This window comes from Diceros bicornis, chromosome 7, assembly GCF_020826845.1.
Source record: "Diceros bicornis minor isolate mBicDic1 chromosome 7, mDicBic1.mat.cur, whole genome shotgun sequence".
In the NCBI taxonomy this organism is placed as follows: Eukaryota; Metazoa; Chordata; class Mammalia; order Perissodactyla; family Rhinocerotidae; genus Diceros; species Diceros bicornis.
In genome coordinates this window covers 5,264,839-5,287,589 of record NC_080746.1, presented here as the reverse complement: position 1 = coordinate 5,287,589, position 22,751 = coordinate 5,264,839, and the positions used below count along the sequence as shown (strand labels likewise).

The 22,751-nt window shown below is 41.2% G+C and overlaps 1 protein-coding gene across 8 annotated transcripts in view; it reads right to left on the bottom strand.

Moving 5' to 3' along the window:
- Positions 1 to 1,064: 1,064 nt before the first annotated feature.
- SNX19 (sorting nexin 19) overlaps positions 1,065 to 22,751 on the bottom strand; it is a 41,004-nt gene continuing 19,317 nt past the window's right edge. For 3 of the 8 annotated variants that reach the window (XM_058544790.1, XM_058544793.1, XM_058544792.1), the window contains 3 exons: positions 4,727 to 4,911; positions 3,743 to 3,830; positions 1,065 to 2,640 (listed from right to left, as the gene is read on the bottom strand). In XM_058544790.1, coding sequence (XP_058400773.1) covers positions 2,508 to 2,640; positions 3,743 to 3,830; positions 4,727 to 4,911 — 406 coding nt within the window. In that variant the 3' untranslated portion in view covers positions 1,065 to 2,507. Of the gene's footprint in view, positions 2,641 to 3,742; positions 3,831 to 4,726; positions 4,912 to 20,888; positions 22,099 to 22,751 lie in introns of those variants that run through there. The other 5 variants (XR_009220738.1, XR_009220739.1, XR_009220740.1 and 2 more) reach the window with 5 other exon arrangements.

The window sequence follows — 22,751 nt, the reverse complement described above, 5'->3', positions numbered from 1 at the left end:
AATCCATCAACGCCTGGGGCTTACCTACTTAGGTACTGATTTTATGGAAGAAAATGAATTTTCCTAGTAGTCTAACTTCAGTCTAAGGCAGCCTAACTCATCTACCCAGGGATCAAGTTCACACATATTTTTACTTCACCCAGGACCTAACAACTGTTGTTGGGTGCTATGAGCAAAGAAGAGTGGTAGTTGGAAATGAATGGGCTGGGTAGGGCAAAAGAATCAAGAATGTTCTGGGTTAGTGCAAGCCCAATTCTTCACTGCCTGTTATCCCTGTCTCATCTGGGAGTATCTTTTCCTGATACCTGTGGCTCTCTCCCAAATGCTTATCTTCTTTGTTGCCTGAACCTGCAAGCCAAACTTTGCAGGTCATTTCAAAGCCAGATGGGTTTTGATTATTTCCTTGGCAATATCCATTATTTCCCTCCTGGGTAGGAGAGTCTGAGAACAGCTTATCTTTTAGGGACAGAGAGAGTAGAGGTGGGGTCTCGTATACAGCATACAAGGAAGTTTTCTTTGGGTTGGAAGTGTCAAAAGATTCCTTAGAATTTATAACCACAGGGATTTTATGGTGTGTCAGCTTATGTACTGGTTTTGTGTCACATTTGAGCCAGAACTAGCAGCAGAGATGCAAAGTCATATAGGTGGCTAAGTACATATGAGGGTAAAGTATGGGGAGAGAAGGGTACAGCAAACAGGCAGGCCACCTCCACCGATCCCAAAGAGCATCTTGGCCCCAGCTGAAGGAGGTAAAGGATCAGCTCCAATAAGTCAGGCTGGACTCCCTGCAATTCCACACTCCTGCAAATACTTACCAAAGGTAGACATGCTGAGCTGCTTGTGCCTGTGAGTGTCTAGGGTCTGAGATGCTTTGAGAACCGTGGAGCCATAAAGTCACTGTAACAATCAACTTTTAAGGCTGGAAGGTGCCATGAGATATTATCTCATTCATCTCCTTGCCTTCAGGCAATAATAGCACACCTAAAGTCTCCTAATTATAGCAGAACACATTTTATGGTTAAAAGCCTCCAGAAGGGGAAAAAAAAGTAAAAAGATTTCACAACTTTCTTCCATAAGCCACTTTAATTGTATGTACACCACCTACTTTAGAGTCAAAGAGAACCTTAACGCTTGTTGTAGATCCACCCCCTTCTCGTCAATCTAACTCCAAGACCCTCCTCCAAATGGGAGGATCTACAATTCAGTGAAAGCAGGGTACTAACAGGCAAGAGCGAAGCTAAAAGGATGAGGGGTGCTCCCAGTGACACCCTTTAAACCTTTTTTGTCAGCTAGCCACATGCATTTAATGTGTAGCACTTCCCTCATGACTTCCTGTCTGTCTCCTTTCCTACTAACAATTTCTCGTAATGGCTCCATTTTTCTAATAGACACTGCAGCCCGAGAGAGCTCCTTTGCCTTATTACTGGTGTTCTTAAAGACTAACTGGATCCTTAAGGAACAGGAAGCAAAGAGTTTTTCATAGGTAATCAACTTCCTGCAAGTTTGCTCATCTATCTTATCGGTGCAGATTAAAAGTTCCCTGCCAGAGACTTGTGAAGAGAGAACCCCTTATTGCCCTTGGTTTCCTTCTCTTTGGGCGTTCTCAGCCGTGAGCAAGTGTTTCCCCTCCCTTTGGAAGCACTGGGGTGAATATGCAACTTGCCATGCAATTTTGTTGAAGCAAGATAGAGAGAAGGTCACAAAGGAAAAAACTCAACTGCTCTTGGGGAGCGTGTTAGAAGGAAAGCTAATAAATAAAACCTGTGGTGCAACTCTCTTTCAGGAAAGGGTGTGGAGGGTGGGGTGGATCTACCAGAAGCTTTGTCAGTCTGCTTTGAAGTCTTCTGGACAGGAAAAGTGTAGCTACCCAGAGAAGTAGACTTCAATGGCATCCTCCATAGGGCTGATGTGTTGGAGAACAGCCAATGAGCAAGGAGTCCCTTGAGAAACGTTTTCCCTCCCTCTTTTGGAATTGTTGGGAAACTAGGTAAGATGCACAGGTCTGGCTTTCAAGAGTGGTCCTGAAGGAATTTTCAGTTTCCTGGTGGGGACAGAGAGCTCAGAAGATTGTCTTCTACTCCAAGGAAGTATGGCTATTGTTTTTTTCTTGGTCTATCTAGAGCCTGTCTGTTGGTGGATTAGGCACATGTATGCACAGGGCCAGGCTATCAGCAAACAATCTTAAGGAGGAAGGCAAAAGGAGGGGCAAAAGGGGCTCATTTTTCTACCTTACAGGTTCCTTTCCCAAAGGAAACAAGATCTACCCACCAGCAACAATCCAAACACCACAAAAAATGTATGGAAATTGATATGCATGCAACTGGTACATAGAGCCCCCCGTCACCTGCTACAATCAGAGTAGAACTGGGGGGAAAACTGTGCCACTGAGATCCCATGCCTTCTGAGCAGCAGCCAGTTCCAGAAGGCACAGGCTTCCTGACTGGTCTCTGGGTGGCAGAGTAACTCTCCTTTCCCAACCTTCAAAGACTGGGTGGAATAACCTATGGCTAAGGGGAGTCACTCATCCTCTTGAGGTCGCCTGGGGTATCGGAGGCAGAGGTGGTTATGGTAGACTCCTCAAGGGAGGCACTGAGATCCAAGAATTCCAGGACGATGTCCCAAAGGCAGTAAATCAAATGCCTGAAATAAATGGACAAAACAACTTAGAGGAGGGTCTGGCTCAGTCAAAAGACATCGGATCCTGTTTATGCCATTTATTTTCCCTTCCCTCCTCACCCATTACTGATATCCTTAGTGGACACTAAACTTCAATAGCTTGATGAAGACTCTGCCATGAAATAAGTCTGTTGAACTAATAAAGGCTATGACCCCAATAAAGGTAGAAATAGTGCTTGAGACCAGATTTTAGGAAATTCCATATTTATTTATATAGCTACATTAGCACATCAGCACTGCTCCGAAGAACTGTGAGAGAGGAAAAATCCCTGTGATATCAACTTAAGAATTTTCAGAGCTTCTGACTACTGCTATTTCTCATAATTAATTACTATAGATTTACAGGTTACCTTATAGGTAATGAGGCAAAAACCAGGACCCTTAAGGACTGGGAGTTAACAGACGCAGTCTGCATTGGGACAGGGTTTGAGAGAGGAGTAGAAGTACTCCATACTTTTCAGAAGCATTCTATCCCAAGGTACCAGCCAGGGAAATACCTACCTCTTCTGGATTATTCTAGGAGTGTTCATCCAGCACTTCATTTCTGGTCCCTTTGTGGGAGTCCAACCTCATTATCTTGTCTACCTTATATTAAGCAAAGACAATTCCTGATCTTTACACTAATCATAGCTTTGCTGTGAGGTCATGAACCTATGGCTGAAAAATCATAATTTTATTATGTAATGCACAGGCCAGGGGATGTTCTTACGGTGTTCACAGGAGTTGGGAGATGTTGGAAAGAACCGTTAAGCACACTGAAAAGCCTGGAGGCTGACCGTATTTTCAGTGGTTCATGTGGGGGCCTGCATCAAGTTTTTCTAAATGCAGTAGCGGCTGGTCCAACACTAGCTTACTACCACATGACAACCTACTCAGAAGCCGGCAGCGTGGGTTTTACTTAGTGTGCGTGGCCCTGGACTCCACACTCTGCAGTCAGGGCCCAGGGCAAGGAAAGACTGCAGTCCCATTCTTCTCAATGTGGGCTGTTCACTTAGAAACCCTGGATGCCTCTGAGATCAGAGACGGCTTCAGCTGTGCTGATGTTGGGTACACATTTTCAGCCTACCTGTTGATGAGGGGTTGCTGTATTGACTCCAAGACTAGACTCCAGCTCAGCTGGCATTTGTTCACCCCAAGGATTTCTACTACAATATCTGAAGAGAAAACAATAGATACGATTTTAGTGTTACCACTGAAGCCTTAGATTCTAAGTGGATTATCTCCTCACGATATCTGCTACCTTTATTCAAACTGGGTATTTCTGGCATACCGCTGAACCACATAGCCATACTAAAATCCTCAGAAAACAGGGGAAAGCTAAGAAAAATATTTCTTAAGTTAGGTGTCTAAATAAGAACAGGCCTCAAGAAATAATTTTGTAATCTGTTACTAAAGTAACAGTGTAGGTACTTCTTATGTAACAGTTTAGGTTAGAGAACAGAAGGTAATAAGAGTAAGCAAAATTGTCAAGAACTAAGAGTTCACTACTGTTCCCTGCTTACCATAGCATGGCCATAGGCAACAAACTGCCTTCCCTGCCCTCTGAAAACTACACAAAGTGAAGGAAAAAAACCCTTTTCAGAGTTTATTTTTATCTACTGCTAAGGACCATGTACCTTATTCAATGGCTCTAATTTAGGAAGGCTGAGCTTCTGCAGGACATATTTTCTTCCCTGGTCCAAAATGCCATGAGCTGTCAGAGAACCTGAAGTCTTCATCTGGTAGGAATGGCTCTGAGACCTGCCCCTGTGGTGTACACAGAGCTTCCCCGGACCTGCCCCCAAGTTATTACCCCAAATATCTGCACGATTCTCACCTACTACTTATGGTGTGGTCATAGCGATCCTTTCCATTCCCTCAGCATCACTTGGCTGAAGGGTAAAAGAATCAGAGCCCTGATCATTTTCCTATTAGCCTAAGAAATGGTGGCTTTCTGAGTCTAGCCACATTCAAGGCCCTTTTACAAACAGGGAAGGGTGAAGAGTAATGGTGGCAAAGCAGGATGGGAAGGGAATGGTTATCTGTAGAATCAATCTCATTGTCCAATTACCTGGCAAGACTCCCATCAGGCTCTGCAAAGCCTGTTTCTCAGCAGCCACCTTCTGCTCCTGGGTTCTTATAGGCCGCGGATACTTAGGCAAAACTCCACCAGGCCAGATGGATTCCTGAAGAAGCCGGAGGTACTGCACCCAGCGCTGTGGACATGTAAGATTAGCTACTTGCACCTCTAGCCACCTGTGGTGGAAGAGAGAAGGAAGGTCACATAAACCTAAAGAAAGTGCGCAGCAAGGTGTGAATCACGTGAGCAATCAAAACAGGGCAGAGCAAAATTAGCACCAACTCTCACAAATGAAACCAAGCCAACTCAACAACTTGGGATCACAGCATTCGAAGATCAGTAATAATAATAATAACAATATTGTTATTTACTGAGTGTCCACTATGAGCCATATATTGGAGCAGGGGTTTTACAGAACAGAACACTAAAGGGGCCTCTATCTCTTGGGCAAGGATGCACCTTTCAACTCTCTTCCAGTGCGAAGCATTGTAACTTCTCAGTAACGTGTACATGCAGCCTTTATAGTTACGGGTTTGGTGATTTTACACAAATCCGGTTGGTCTTTAAGTACCCCTGAGCTGTCTTGAGGATTTCCTACATTTGCCCTTTGCTCATAATAGTCCTCTCAGCGACAAGGCCCTCTCCTCTCCAGGAGAAGAAGTCTGCCCTTATGGCAAGATCTGTTCAAGCCCCATATCCTCCATGAAATCCTTCTTGACCATTCCAGCTAGAAGTAATCTCTCTTCCCTTAGACTTCCTTTGGCACTTAGTTCTACAGTACAGCTTTGGAACTAATATTTTTTTTAATTATAAATATTATAAATAATAAACTAATTATTTTCTCATGTGTTTATAGCTTTACTTTTCCAACTAAATTATAAGTGCCACAAGAGTTCTGTGTCATACTTTCAAAAAATTTCCCACAGTGCCTTGGTGCTCAAGAAATATGTGTTGATTGACTGACAATTGTTCTTATTAACAATGAAAAATTCCCCCTCTGTCTTACTTTCAAAAATGAGTCAATAACTCTGAGAGGGCAGATACAACAAACCTGCAGTTCTCGCAAGACATTTCAACCTTATTCTTTATTTGTCCCTGCATGTTTTCAGAGTGATACGGTTACCAGCTGAGGTTCAGGACTGCTGAGGCCTCCTCAGTATGTACCACAGTTGAGACTGGCATGGCTATGACTATAATGGGTGGACGTCAACAACTTCTACTCATGCATGGAAGACTATTTGCTACTGACCACACAGCAGCTCATGCCATTGCTCCTATAACCAAGTTACTGGTCGCCCATCCAAGAGCAGAGGGAGCTGCCAACGCAAACTTTATTTAACCTCCACTCTGCCAGACAGTCTGCATTCCACTCAAGCTAAGCATTCCAGCCTTGGGGGCTGCAATCCCCCAAGCCCAGGGCTCACAAATGATTCTAAGAATAGAAAGTCTGAAAGGTAATGGCAGGGCAAGAATGGCAGACATCGATGGAGATCAAGAGCGGCACAAAGCTGCTCTTGCCCAAAATAGCCATCACGATCGTATTTGTTATTATTAGGGCTTCATCTCCTTTTTATAGGGCTTTTCATTCAGCGAGCCTAAGACGCCTGACGAAAGGGATCCAGTAGCAAGAATTCCTGTTCCTGTTTATAGAAGAGGGTCACCAAAGGGAGGCGGATGCAATGACCTGATCAGGTTCTCTGTAGGGAATCAAATGACTTCACTCTCTTAAGCCAAGTTTTCTCTTCTACACCTCAAGCCACATATGCTTGTGCGACTTTTGCTAAGGTCAATGCTTAGTCTCATCTAAGTGATGTGAGGGAGAGAGGCAAGGTCTTGAAAACCAACATCTTTAAGTCCTCCAAGGAGCCAGGCGAATCCTAAACAAGAACCATCAGCTAGAATTAGTTCTAGCTCAGTTTTTCATTTCCATGTGCATATCATAAGCCAGAGTGCTCTTACTTTTGTCCTCTGGAGCCAATAATGCCTGCCACTCAACTCTTCAAAGGTATCTCAGCATCCTCTCAATGTTTCCTAGACTAAGCATAATATACAACAGCAAATCTGGGTACCCTGGTCATCTTCTGGGCATGTCTTACGATAAGAGTCTAATTGTTTTGAATTAATGTTAATTCACCCCATGAGAACAGGACCTCATGCTGCATATGGTAAGGATGTCCTCTTTGTTCTCTTTCATGGTGACTTAGCAACTCAAGCACACAAGCTGGGTCCAAAACAAATTTTGGCATGTGGCAAAATATGAATTTATAAATTTATACAAATCCACAGGACTATAACTTATCAAGCACTAAATGGGAATGTTGGGAAGAATCAAAGTTTTTTAAAAAGGGAAAATAAACCCTTGATGATGAGGATGAGTCAGTGAGTCCAATCAAACTGTGGGAGCTAAGCAGAACTAACTGACAAAAACGACTGAAATCTCCAAGTAAAATATCAGCTGCTGATAAAACAAGGACACTGTCAAGCACTGTAAACCTTGAGGCACAGAACTGATCAACAGAAGGCCCCAGAAATAAGAAAAAGGACTTGTGCAAACTGGCAGAAATAAAACAAATTCCATGCCTAAAAAGAGGAAAGAATTTAGAAAGGAGCTTCTGCTCGCTAGGTGCTGCAGTTTCACTTTCCTTAGTCAGTTTCATACCTCAAGGTAAAAGACACCACACACACTTATACTACACAGATTGAAACAGTAACTCTTTTCAGGATTCTCCTCCTGCCCAGAATGCCTGTGCCTAAGAAAGCGCAGGCATTCTCCTGGACATTCGGGATTAGCCTGGTTTCATTTCCCAGCCCCAGGCAGTCTGTGGAGCAGACTAAGGGCAGCAAATCTTTCTTGTTCACAGAACTTTTCAGGTATGGTATCTCATCATGAGTGATGAATCCCAATCTGGAAGGAAAAAATGATAAAGCCCAAACCAAGAAAATCACCACCACCACTACCTCCATGGCCCAAACTGCCCTGCCCCTCATACAATACAAAAACATCTATGAGCTGTAGACCAATTTCTAAGGCATGCTTTATTATTACACACAATGCCTTTTTTAAGTTATAAACGGCGAGATTCGAGGATTCCGTATAATGTGCCTTGCCTATCACCTAGCATAGAACCAACCACTGGTAACAATGAAGAGAATGGGATGTCTTCATCCAATGATCTCTTCTCTCCTTTCCGTCTCCATTTTCCCTTTTATTCTATCATCCTCTCGAGGGAAGCTCCATACACACCACTAGTGCTTTAATCTAACTTTATTAACTCTCTTAGTCCTGCTCGACTTATTCTGAAACCAAGCTACAGCAGAGAAAGCAAAGAGATTAGGCATTGGAGTGTTAAAAGAGAGACTGACGCCTTGACTCCTCCTCACTAGTTCCCTTCATCTCTCTATCCTAGATGTTGTCTTTCTATTCTTAACCTAGGAGTGGGAAGGTTAAAAAGAAATCTGCATCCCTATAGCACTCTTGAAGCAAAAGGAATGGAATTTATGTGTCTGAAGTCCAATGTATCACAGGAGCTTTTCCAGCATCAGTTTTTGGAATCTGTTGGTACCACTTACTATTATGCTAACAGAAATCTAAAGTTTCAAGGTGGATACACACACATATCCCTCTGACTATTTATTATAAATTATTTATAAGAAATCCTTTACTAAATACTAACGCTAATGTTTATGTAATACAAGACAGATGAGGTAACTATGCTAAATTAAATATGGTAGAGAACAGCCTCAAATAGCATTGGCTTTATTTTCTACTACTATTCTAGTTTTGATATTTGATTTAGAGATACCTCCTTCTACCATCCTACCTTTTTCCCATAGGAAAGAAGAAGAAGAAAAAAAGCCAAACCAGGTCTGTTCTGTCAGGCCATCTCTGAATGACTCAGAGCACATGGAAGCCTTAACAGGGGGCCCAGAAATAGCCAATAAAACGAGAAAAAAGCAACAGCGGATTGACACTGAGACATTCAAGAGCTTCTCCGATGCCAGACGTGGAAGGAGGGAGGACATGGAGATTAGAGCTTTCCACTACAGAGGGAGTGCACGTCTAGGCCATGTTCAAAGGAACCTGGTCTGAAATAGCTACAGATAGAGGAATGAAGCAGTGGCTAAAAAGGAGACAGTTTAATACTAGGGCTTACAATGGCACTTCAAGGTTAGTAGAAGGTCATTTCCCATCAAAACAGCAGAATCAAATTTTACGAGTAAGGGGAGAGAGCTTGAGGGACAATGTCAAATCTAATTAGCCCAATTCCCTTCACTTCTTTTCTAAGAAAGCTGCTATGGCTGAGGAGTAAGGGCCCTGAATGGCTTAATGGGGAAGACAGGGGGAGGTGGATAGTGAAATCATAACATAGAAAATATTCATAAGAGCAATAAACAATATTCTAACCAAATGCCTGGTGCAGTCTAAATGGAAGAGAAGAGCAGACTCATTCCTTGTACCCTTTCTATCAGCTGGGCTGTACCTCTGCAGACAGACCCAAGGGTGATTATGCTCCAACCTCATCTTAACGTACAAATACAGTTCAGAGGAAAAGAGAGAGGAAAGGAAGATCAGGTTCAAGCTTCTATCATTTTAAAGAGCTCTACAGTAGATTGGAAGTGTCAACTCATTTTATTACCCTTAGAGCGGGCTTTTCCAATCTTGGCACTACTGACGTTTTGGACTAATTTTTTGTTGTCGAGGGCTGTCCTGTGCATTGTAAAATGTTTAGCAGCATTCCTAATCCCCCTAGATACCAGTTGTGAGAATCAAAACTGTCTCCAGACATTGCCACATGTCCTCTGAGGGAAAGAAATTGCTCCCAGTTGAGAATCACTACCTTAGACTTAGGGTCTTTTGGATACAATGTGTCAGGCCACTTTTATAGTCATTTTAAACCTGGTGGACGTAGCACAACATTTTTCAAATTGTGTGCAGAACAGCATTAGAGGCCGTGTAATCAGCTTTGTGGTTTGTGACAACATTTAAAAACATCTAAATAAAAACAGATTAGAATAGAAAACACAAAAACGCATCTCATGTTTTGGGACCCTTTTGTTTCATATGTCTATGTATATATAGATATATCAGAAGTGTATCTGTTCGTGTGTGCGCGTGTTCATAGTGGGTCAGGATGTAAAATGTATTTCTTACTGTGGATTAAAGTTTTTAAAAAGTTTGAAAATGTTGATATAGTATAAGGAATTAGGAGTTTCAAGAGAAGGGGGGAAAAGCCTATGCCACATTTTTAGCTGCCTGGAAACACTCCCCACCTCCACCCACGCCCAAGCACCCTGTAACATGTTTATAATGGCATAAACCGTGAACACTGTGTTATGTACCCACAGTCCTCACACATTACTACAAGTATTTGTTCATTAAATCAGTAGCCCCAATCTACAGGGTGGAGAGAAAGGAAATCTTAAGGGTGATAGTGCGGATGCAGGGCATTTCCCATTAAACAACTGCTTTTGCCAATTTCGCATCTGATTAAAAAAAAAAAAATCTGAAAAAAGAAAAAAGTAATACTTCCCTTCCCTCTGAATCCTTTCCCAGGCTTTTGCCTTCCTGCCATGGCCCCTTCACATGTTTACAGACAGTTCCTCCCTGTCAGCTCTCAGCTCTAGACTGCTCAGTCCTGTAACTAGCTAGACCCATGATATTCAGCTGTGTCTGAGAAAGTTTAGCATTGTTGCCCTCTGACTATGTATCTGGGTCACCATGCTTTCCTGCCTTGAGTTGGGAGAAGAATGTGGAGGAAATGAACTTCAAGGGCAAGAAACTCTTGTTTCTTTCTCCCAATGACTATCGTGAAATCTAAAATGGCTCATAGAGTCTACACAACTTCTTTGATTTTTGCTTTCATGTTTTAAATCACAGATCCACATCTGTAAAACACGTGCTTCAAGGGAAGACTAAATACTATCCACCACAATTGAAGAAGCTGAGTTCCGTACTTGTATATCAGCCACAAATAGTTTTTGTTTTTGATTAGCCATGTACAAATTACAAATATAAAATTAATATGCATTAAGAATTGAAGCATACTTACTCAAGGAAAGAAGTTAAAGAAATCATCTGCTGAACCTAAGAGGTTATCTATTCCAATCTCACCAATTCACACATAGGAACACCGAGAACCAGAAAGGAGCACTTCATAGCAAGAGGCTTATAGGAACACACAACTTTAGAGTTGGAAGGAAAGCAGTTATCTCTATCTAACCTCCTCCCAATCCTTGTGTAATGTCATGGCATAGCCAAGGGTTCTGGCCTGTGAACCCAGAAAGTTGGGCCTTTATCTTAGGTCTGCCACCAATTAGGAATGTGCCATTGGGGAGCTTGCTTGATTCCTGAAAAGGATAATTTCAATTCATTAGACATGCTTCTTAAATACTGGCAACCAAAATCTGTCTCCTTGTAACCTCTAGTCTTCTACCCTCTGGAGTTGACAGAAGGTATTAAAGTTACTAGGTCAAATCTCTCTTCCAAAAGACAACACTTTGCATTTGTAAATTCAACTATTATTTCTCCCCTAAGTCTCTTCTGCAAGCTCTACGTACTTGATTCCGCTAACCTCAAAGTTGAGCACAGAGAAAACATTCAATAAATGTCTGATGAATGGAGAGAAATGAACCATTCCTCATTCTGATTTCATCCTCTGGGTATGTGCTGCTTTGTTATTCTCTCTTAAAATGGAGTGCCCAGAAACAAACACAACCTCCAGATGTGCCCTGACCAGCAAAGAATGCAGAGGATTAGTGCCCTCCCTGATCCAGACACTATACTTCTATTAATATAGTCAAAAACTGTGTTGGCTTTTTGGGCACACACATCAAAGCACTTGACTCATTGGATTTGCAGTCAACTAGAACCCAGGTCCACATATGTACTTTAACAAAAAATCACATGCCCCTCTGTTAAGTCTAGTCTTGCCCTTCTATACTTCTGCAATATTTTAAAAATCTAAATTCTGATTTATAATATTTGCTTCTATTAATTTTCATCTTGTTGGTTTTAGACTATCATTCTAACCTTTCTAAATCTTTCTGAATCTTGATTATTGTTATCCAGAGTATTAATTATACCTCTGAGATTAGAGCTACTTACAAATTTACTGATGAAAAATTGAACAGCATAAGAACAAGAGCAATACTCTATCAGAGAAATTTTCCTCCAGGTTGACATCCATGTATTAGATACTCTTGGGTTAATAATACTCAACTAGCCACGAATCACTTAAAAGTACTACAGTCCAGGCCACGTATGTCCATTTTTGTCCATATGGATGTTATGAAAATATGGCAAAAGGTAGTTGAAATCTATACGCAGTGTAATGATCGCTGCATTCCTTTCATTTAATGGTCTAATAATCCTGCTAAAGAAAGAAACCATACTAATCAGGCAGTGTATGTTCCCAATGAACACAAACCAGTTTCTAGGGCTCGTCATTTCCCTTCCCAAGTGTTTACAAAACGTCTATTTAATAATCTGCTTCAGAAATTTCCAGAGATAAATATCAGGATCGACAATCTGTATCTCTTTTTTAAAAGGCAAGGTATTTGTCCATCTCCAACTCACACATCTCCATATGGCAATATTCTTAAGGATCTTAGGTTTTCAATGATAAATATAAATTCTTTCAATTCTATGGCATATAATTCATCTGGGTCAGGTACATGAGCTTTACAACAGGTTATATGCTCTTTTATTATTTTCATTCCCATTTTAGTCTTCAATTCTAATTTAATCATATTTGCTCAATTCATCTGTTAGACCATTTTCCTTGAAGGAGAAAATAGAAATCAAATGGCCTAGCAAATGATAGACCAATTCACTGTTGAATAAATACTTTCTCAATGTAACCAGTTAATACTGCAGCATCTGTTCCAAACAACTTACCTATATTTTCTTTGTTCTTCTTTTTGTTTTTTTTTTTTTTGTGAGGAAGATTGGCCCTGAGCTAACATCTTGCCAATCCTCCTCTTTTTGCTGAGGAAGACTGGTCCTGGGCTAACATCCATGCCCATCTTCCTCCACTTTATAAGGGATGCCCCCACAGCATGGCTTGACAAGCGGTGTGTCGGTGCACGCCCGGGATCCGAACCAGCGAACCCAGGGCTGCCGCAGTGGAGCGCGCACACTTAACTGCTTGCGCCACCGGGCTGGCCCCCGGTTTTCTTGTTTTTAATATGTGTTTTTTTAAAAAAGTCTTTTCATAACATTTATCCACAACTTCAGCTCCTTCTGAGTTTAAGCTTACTGAACACCATTCTTATTAGTTGTATTGCTTATTATTTTCCATTACTCACTATGTGTCCCATCTCTCTACTTTTTATATATGTTCCTCTAGAATCTGATCCCAGTTAACTACCCTCGTTTCATGAGATGATGATTCTTTTCCTTCCTCATTGGAATCATGTGTTTGTTTATTCCATCTACTCAACACACATTGGTTGAGCTTCTTCTAAGTGCCAAAAGAATAAGACTGTAAGGTTTTGAGGGCAGGGATCTTACTTAATTCATTTGGATATCTTCCGCAGCATTTACTGTAATAGTCTCATTCGTGCAATTAGCCATCAAATATTTACTGAATGAATTAATCATATTTCAAAACTCTCAATGATAACTTCTCATGTTAAAATTTTAAGTTCATGTGTTATTATGGCATATAAAACTATTATTCTTTATCTCATTCTGTTACATGCTTCTGTAAATTCTAGTACCTCTCATTACCTCCACTGTCCTTTCTCTGTCAAGTGTTTTCCATAATATCTAGTTTTAGCTTTGTCTCAATTTTTGTTTTTTCAGTTTCTTCCTCTTCACTGAGTTGATGGGTCTCCCGGCAAGTACATCTTTCCACTATCCTTGAGTTACTCTAACCACAGCCATCTATAGTTAGGAGTCCACCATGTGAGTATCCCATGCCAAGGTGCAAAAAATTAAAAAATCTTCCCTTTGTATTAGCTACACAGTTTACTATTCATTCCACATTTTCCTTTTTCTTCCAAAGACAGAACTTACAGATAGAAAAAAAGATGAAAATGCAATCTAGGTCTCCAGGTCCTTTTCTATCAAAAATCTCAAAATTATTAGAGATACAGACCATGCTTCCTCATTTATTTTTACACAAAAGTAGATAATCTATTGATACTCTGTTGATTTAATAAGCAACAACAGACTTTTAATCAAAACTCAGATACACTGTTCAAAAAGATACTATACCATCCTATCAGTTATGCTTCTCAAACCACAAGGTAGAAAACTGAGTCATTCTTGATTTGCCCTTTTCCTTGTCCCTAGCCACATGTTCCCCTGCAATACTACATAATTATTTAAACAATTACTAAATCGAGTTGAGGTAGCCCTGGTGGCCTAGAGGTTAAGGTTTGGCAGTCTCACTGCTGCAGTCCGAGTCCCAATCAGGGAACCACATCATTATCTATCAGTTGTCATACTGTGGCGGCTGCATGTTGCTGTGAGGCTGAAAGCTATGCCACCAGTATTTCAAATACCAGCAGGGTCACCCATGGTGGACAGGTTTTAGTGTCATTCCAGAGTAGACAGACTAGGAAGAAGGACCTGGCCACCCACTTCCAAAAAACTTGGCCATGAAAGTCTTATGAATGGCAGCAGAATGTTGTCTGATGGAGCATTGGAAGGTGAGAGGATGGTGCAAAAAGACCAGGCAGGGTTCCACTCTGCTGTCCACAGGGGTGCTAGGAGTCAGAATCAACTCAACGGCACTAACAACAACAAAAACAACTCTAGTTGATCCTACCTCCCATATCTCAGGAATTCATCACCCCTTTACCATCTTGATAGCAATGATCTTAGTTTAGGTCCTCACCACCTTTCATTTCTATCAGTGCAATTCTTTCCTAATTTGTCTCCGTGGTTCTAACTTCGCCTCCTATAATTAACCCTCCATAGCACTATTTAAGTGATTTCTGTAAATTACAAAGTTGATCATGTCATCACCTGTTTAAATTTCGTAAACGGTTTCCCACCAAATGGGGGACAAACTCTATGTTCTCTGAATGGCTCAGAGGGCTCTGTACGAGTCAGCGCCTATTAAACTCTTCACTGTAATCTTTGGCCACTCTTGTTGCACATCACGTATTCCCAAACATACCTGACTTCTTTGAGTACCACAAACATGCCATACTTTTTTACTGCTCTGCCTTCAATCCTTTATTTTCCAATATCTGCTCTCAACTTCCCTTCATCCTTTAAATCCTGTCTCAGATGTCATCTCCTCTTTAAGCCTTCCCTGGGCCTCTCATAATTGATTACTTAGCCCCTGCTCTGAATCGCATATACAGTTCTTTTTAAAATGCTAACATTACGCTCTGTTTATTTATAAAACTGCACCTCTGATGAGATATCAAACTTCCTAGGGTAGGAATTTGGGTCTTTTCTGTATTTTGATAATTTAACATAGTGTCTGACACAGAGCAGGTAATCAATAAATATTATTTACTAAGTGAGTTAATGCTGTATGTGGGACAAACACCGGTCTTAAAGCACGGCACATTGCTCAAAATAAGCTCTGCAGAAAGCAAACACCCCAATGCTTAAAGCAGCAACAGAATAGTGAGCTCTTAAATATTCAAGCATATGGAGGTGGACAATAAAAGATTAAAAAAAGTGGACAATCTAGAAATCTTTTGTATTTGGCATTTTATATCTATTTATATAAACATTTGGCAGATTTATTTTCCTAATAATCTTTTGTTTAAGCTAATATTAAAATTAAACTGTGTGCCAATACACCAGCTGTAGGGTAGATGTTGTAAGAAGTATACTGGCTAATAAGTCAGCTGAACTAGAATTAAGAAGTCATCATGATTAATCCATGCAATTCACTCCTGGTTATACACTCCCCTAGAAGGGAAGAGAGGTGGAAGTCAAGGGAGTGGGTCAGCCATGTTTCATATCTGGCACATTCTATAGATCCTAGAGGAGAGAGACAGCTGCCAGCAGCCTATGTTTTTGTCAGTTCTCCTGGCAAATAGGCCCAGAGAATAGAGGAGACTCAAAGTCAAACAAAAGCAAAGGGCTTATAAAGACTGAGAGCCACACTTACATTCTGGGAAGTGCCCCTGATGGATGGAGCAGCATCGAACTGATTCCAACCCATTACTTGAAACTGGTAAGAAGAAACGAAGGCAGCAGAATGTTTGGGGGAAAAAATGAACAAAAGCAAAGGTCAGGTTACCTTTCTAACAGATACAGAATGAGGGGGAGACACTTGGGGGTTCTGTGTTCATGGGATAAATGAGACTGACTGCAAAGGGAGATGTCTAGAAATTTGTTCTAGATTTGAGTATTGTGACACCCTTAGGATTCCTATTTGAAAGCTTATTACACAAATCTAGCGTACCTCTGAAGACCTTCAGATCAACTTTTCTCAGCCCCATACTATGTTGCTATCAATGCACCATAATCCAGCTCTGAAAAATCAGGGGTGACAGACTTGAAAGCTAGGCAGAATCAAAGTCATGCTTTTTGGGCGACTGCCTGCTATTCATCTGATGCATGTAAAAGCAGCAGCAGGACATCTTTCTCCCAATCAGCAACTCCCTCAGAGTCTCTGGAACAGTGAAGGTCTCTGCTCCAAGCCAGAGAGATTCCTCTGTCAGGAAGAGGCCATCAAAGCTTGACCCCAATACCGAGCATAAAACTAGTTCATACCCTTCTGGGGAAAAGATAAACTTGGTAGTCAGAAGAGTCACAAAAGTTTCACAAAGGCAGTGTGCTGTAATGAGTGAATATAACACTGAAAAGCCACAGACAGGTTTGAGGCTGGTGTGACCACTTAAAAATTGAATAAACACTGAGTTCTGGCTTCCTTCTTAATAAAATGGACTAATTCTTGCCTTGCCTTCTTCACAAAGTTATCAAGATCAAATGAGAAAAATGAAAGCATTTTTGAAACTGCTTCTGTGGGTTTGTGCATGTGTCAGAGAAAGACTCCTTTAGATCCTCTTAAAAAATTCTGCCAGGTCCAAGGAACTAAATGATGGCAAAATCCTGAATGAGTTTTGGATTTCACGCCTGTTTTCCCTTTTGTAAAATTTACCTTCCTCTCAGCAGGCTCAGGGATATAAATATTAGAGCAGTGAACCACTTTTGTACGGAATGTTTAAAAAGATTGGGGGGGACCCCATGGGGTTATGGGTAATTTGAAGACTACAGTTCAAAATCCTTCTTAAAATTAGACCTCCATATATTAAACAATGAAACTTTCATTCTGCAGAGACTGCAGAATCCAAAATGTCTCTTTCCTTCTTTCCTTGGTCCCAAGTGAACAGCAAGCCTGGCTCATTCTCAGTCACCAGGTAGTTATCCTGACCCTTTCCTTTCTCAGTGCCTAGGGAAGTGAGGTGGGTAGAGAAGAGGAAGGCTGATTGAAATGGCCACCCATTCAGAAGAATATTGGTAGAGGGGAAAGAGGAGTGAGAGGGAAAGAAACATTTAGAGCTGGAGCACTAGGAAGGCAAGACACAAAGGAGAGCAGAAGGCAGGAATTTAGAGGTTGTCTTAACAATAGACCCCCTGTTTTTCTCCCACAGGGAAATCTCCAGGCTCTGCTCTGGGCAAAAACTACCACTACAGGAGAGGAGGGAGGAGGGAAGACTGCAGGAGGGAGAGGTGATAAGTATGTGCTCTACTTGATGGGGCCGACCCCCAACTTCTACAAATATTAGAGATCAGAGAATCAAGAGTATGCTCCGCTCTTCTGATTTGGAAGAGAAGAATTAGGGATTATATTTAAGTAAGCAGACGTGGTAGGGTTCCAAATTATGCTGCGAAAATGGCTAGAGTAAGCTGGAAAAAACTAGCCTTGAAGAGAACAAAGGATAAACATGAGAAGCAGATGTCGAAGTTAAGAAAGCAAGAAAAACATTGGGAGGAGCATGGGAAGGAGAAATGACTATAATAAACAGAATCACCTTGGGGTAGAAGGGCTACCTGAAGGTATTTGTTTCCAGGTTCCTGTCTACAGGCTGAATTTTAAACGCTTTCCAAATAGAAAGCTATCTATTCTGACACTAAGGATAGAGAACAATGCAGTGGCATCTCCAGTATCTCCACATAGTAAGGACTTTACGGGTACCACTTGTGGTTAGAAAACAAGAGGGAGAGAACAGGAGGCGGTCAAGGTGTATTTCCCACCAATTCATCCCTATTCCCTCCCTGTTCCAGTACCAAATAGGTCTATTCCTCCATGGGGCAGTTGGTGAAGTCTATGTCTAAAGACAGAGATCAAAACTGAAGCATTTAAGCAAAATAAGTGAGAGGGAGAAAGTCAAACACTGTATGATCTCAGTCATAAATAGAAGATAATAGCAACAACAAACAAATGCGTAGAGACAGAGATTAGACTGGTGGTTACCAGAGGGAGAGGGAGGAGGGAGAAAGGAATGATTAGGCACATGTGTGTGGTGATGGATTGTAATTAAGTCTTTGGGTGGTGATCATGATGTAATCTACACAGAAATTGAAATATAATGATGTACACTTGAAATTTTTATAACATTATAAACCAACGTTACCTCAATTAAAAAGAAAAAGAGGCCATGTGATCATACACATGGCCAGGGTCACAAAAAAAACCCCAAAAAACCGAAGTATTAACATGTGGCTACGTCTGTAAAACTAAGTTCATAGGAAAGAGCCAAATGACCTCCATCTATGGCTGAAAGCAATAGTAAATACCCTTGATTATTTAACAGGTTGATAAGATTCCCAATATCAGTGCAATCTAGCACAGATAATCTCTACCTCAGTGAGATGTGTATCTAACACTTTGGTATCCAAAAAGGCTCTGAATATAAGACCTACTAGCTTACAGAGAGTACTAACAAAATTTTTCAACTTCAGATGTCCAGCTGGTTTCATTAATGTAGGCTTTCTGGTTCCCTTTGGGTTCCTGAGTCAAAACTGTTCTTAACGAATCAGCTCTGGCACTGAATCCTTGAGGAGTGGATGCACTCAAAGGGGCAACTTCTGGCAGTACACACTGCTCAGAGAAGCAAGTGTATGCTGAAGACCAATCAGAACAGAAGGCAGAAGGGTGAAAGCTGAAAGAAACTGGACTTGTCTAAAAGTCAGTGGCAGATAAGTAGCCTCTGAATCCTGGAGCAAGAGAGCGAATGGTTTTGATTACTATCACCACCAAGGCAAGGACCTGTAATTGCAAAATAAACTATGGCTCCCTCAAAGGTGAATGGGTATTGTTTAACCTGCAGCGCCACCTAGTGCCCAGAGGGAGAATCCCTGTCCTAACTCCCCCAAATAGCATTAGCCTGGTGGGCTTTCCATAATGTATTTAACAAAACAAAAGGATCTCTCTTTCTGTTTTGTGTGTGCGCACACACACAAAGGGGTGTGGCTGAAAGGGGCTGGCTGAAAATATTCAAAGTATGTTTAAAGCTTACTTTTTATTTAAAAGTAGAAATACCCCTTCCCCTCTTTAAAAATGTTTCAGTGCCTGAAATATTATTTACCCTAAACCAGTGTAAATGATACCTATCTTACAAGGTCTAGCTTTAAACACTTTCTTCTATAAAGCCTACCTAACATTTACTCCCAAGAATCCTTCTGATTTTTTTACTGTGTTTATGATCTATATCTCATATTGTTCAATATTTCTAATTGATTCTTAAGGGTTATCTCTTCTCTTAGGCTGAAAGGGCTTTGAAGTAGAAACAATGCCACACTATGTCTGAAGAGTTAATAAGTACACATAGGTGTCAAATCTTACACAGACTTTTCAAAAATTATGTGTAAAGAGGTCACCATAACAAGAACTAAATAAAGTTAGTTTCCTAGAAAGCAAAGGAAGAGGGTTAAGAATACTTGGGTTAAGGGGTAGTTCCCTGGTTCTAAAGAAACTGAATTTCTGCTCTGGATATGACTGGGGGAGATTTTAAGTAAGTATGTGAGTAAGATAGGATGAAGTACATAGATAGATAGATAGATAATATGAAGGAAGAGACCCTGATTTGAAGGATGCAGAAATCACTTTCTGTCTCTTAGGGTCTTTGCTATTAACAGATCACCAAGAAAGCTCACTATAAAGACCTCTCCAAAAAAACCATTAAAATGTAAACATATTATCTACTCTACTCTACATCAGATGTGTTACTATTCTAGCAAATAAGAATCCCCAAGGAAAAGGAATATGGAGCTTGTAAGGACGGATGAGAACTCACATTTACTGAGTGCTACCACGTGCCAGGCATGCAACAAGAGACTTTCATTTATTATCTCTTATCCTCCAACGAACTTCATGAGCTAGGCACTGTTATTCCCATTTGGATAATAACTGAGGCAAAGGGAGGTTAAGTGACTTATTTTAAGTCACATAGATAGTATGCCTCAAAGAGAATTTGAATTGAGATCTGTCTGACTTCAAAGCCCATATTCTTACTTCACCATGTGGAAGGAAAGAGGTTGAGAAGACACAACATCTCTCAGGAGATGCTTCCAGAGAGGGCAAGCTTAGATGGGGCCTCCCAGTGGGAGGCCCATGACGGCAGAGGGCACTGTGTTCTTTTGGAAAAGAGTGCGCCACCAGAATGGGAGACGCCTGAAGGGCCTAAAGGAAAAACCTCTTTGCTCAGGCCCAACCATGGCTCTGGAAATTGGAGCTGTCAATTAAACAAATGTGGGGGAGGGATGTAAGACAGATTCAGTTTACATTTGTGTTTCATGTCTCTCAGCACTGCTGAGGAACTCCTGAGATTCTTACTAGTGATAAGCAGAGGGACTGATTAAATTGGAATGGCACGTGATCTTCATTCATTTGACACATATTTATTAAGTGCGTTCCATGCATACGGCTAGGTGCTTACAACAGAACGGTGAATAAGACTTAGTCCCTGCTCTCAAGATGCTTACAGTCTGAAACTGTCCTCAAAAGCTGTCTTGGGTTCCTATTTGTAGTTACAGATGGGCAAGAGATACCAATAACTTGATTTGAAAAAAAGGTTCTGAGGTTTAAATACCTCATGAAGTTGTTTTTTTCTTAACTGTTACAATGATCAATTCTGTATCTCTGTTTGAGTGTATGAGGATTTAAGAACATGCACCACACACAGGAGTGCAAAAACAAACATGCATAGGCACACACAAGTTACTACCTACCTGGTACAACCTTAAAGATGTATTCAAGTAGAAGCTATCAGTACATGATAGGAAAGGCATGATGTCTTCATCCTAAGATGGGTGTAGAATAAGTGACACCTAAGAAATATGACAGGGAGGCCACTCATATATTAGAAGAGACTGTTGGGGCCCATCCTGGCCCAGTCTATAGAAGTCAACAGCTTCTCTTTGTCAAGGTCTCGTGGAAGAAGCGTGGGACAAGCAGCTTTCCTTTTCCCCAAGGAAGCACAATACAATCTGAGCAAAGCCATCACTGCAAAAAATTAATTTCGGCATCTCTAAAAACAGTCTGAGTCAATAATTAGAGGGCCAGTAAATAATTTGAAAGGAAAATTTGAAGACTTGGAGATAATTTTGTATTTGGGGCTCTTGAAAAGGTATGCACTTTTCTCTGGAGGCTGTGCATAGAAAGAGATCAGGTGTAAGATACAACAAGGCACCAGAGCTGAACTGAAGGAAAGAGAAGTTTACAGAGCAAGGGAAAAAACTGTTAATTTGCGTTTCCTGAGAAACTGTGCATCTTAACTTTGATAATCTTTTTCTGATTGGGAATAGGATGAAGAATAGAAATACCTCAGGGAGATCATACAATCTTTGATCCAGGAGTGCTTTAAGAATAAAATCAGAATATGCAGATGGAAATGAATTTATATGCTACTATTATATGCATGTGTCCCTGAGGCCAATCAGATGGAAAGCAAGAGAGATGAGATGAGAATAAGGCACAGCAACTTTCAAGTGAGGCCAATTCTAGTGGCCCCTGCTTTGTAAGAAAGCTTGCACAGTGGGGAGGCTGTATGGAATAGTAGAAAGGGCTTTGAGGCCAGGATAACTTAAGTGGAATCTTGGGTGTGGCACTTATTAGCTCTATGATTCTGGGAAGGTTATTTAATCTGAGTATCATTTTCCTCGCTTGTAAAATGTGGAAATATGCGTCTATCTCAGAACTGCATTGTACATTAGTACATAAAGTACATAGCTGCTTACCTGGTACAGTTAGTATTTAATAAATGTCAGTTCCTTTCCTGTTACAAGTGCTTGTGCCCTTTAGGTGGCAGGCCTGGAGTTTCCCTTAAGATATAATCAATGTCAGAAAGAGGCTTTATCCATCTGCTACTTAGTTATGCCCACTGAGAAAGAGGCCGTTGAATGGACTCCACTCAGAGAACACCTAAGATTCTGGAGTGACCTAAGAGAATAGAGGAGGCAAAAAAGTTCGTGGTCATCCATTCACAATTGTCCTTAAGGAAGACGAATGTTCCCACCTCATAACACAGCACTCTCCAATGGCATCATACTGTCCACAAACCTTCCCCCGACCTTTCCTGAGAGATGGTTTGTAGAGAAACCTCTTTTCTATGAAGATAATTCTCTGGCCTGGCATAAGGTCCAGAGCTTGCCATTTAATTCTCTCCTGGGTCCACTGCTTGTTGGACTCCTTAAACCCGACACATTCATTCTTTTCTTCTTCCTTCTATATACTATATCCTGACTTCACATACTTTTCTACTCTCCTTTGCCCACAGATCACAGAACCTTCTTGTTTTCCTTACTCTTTTTGCCATGCTATTCCATTCCCTAGTGCCCTGAACACACACACACACACTCACTCTTCAACTAAGAAATCCTGATGCAGATGCCAGGAATGTGTCTGCTGCCCTTTTGACACAGAGTCTGATGCCATCTTCGGGGCCATGGGGAGGGCAGAACCACAGGACGTGGCATTCGTGTACTCTACTGCTGGCCTGGCTCATATTTTTATCATGGCATTGCTCTGGGCATCCAGGCAGGGAACCGGTCCAGCTTCTTCTCATTCCTTCACTCTACATCAGGACTCCATAA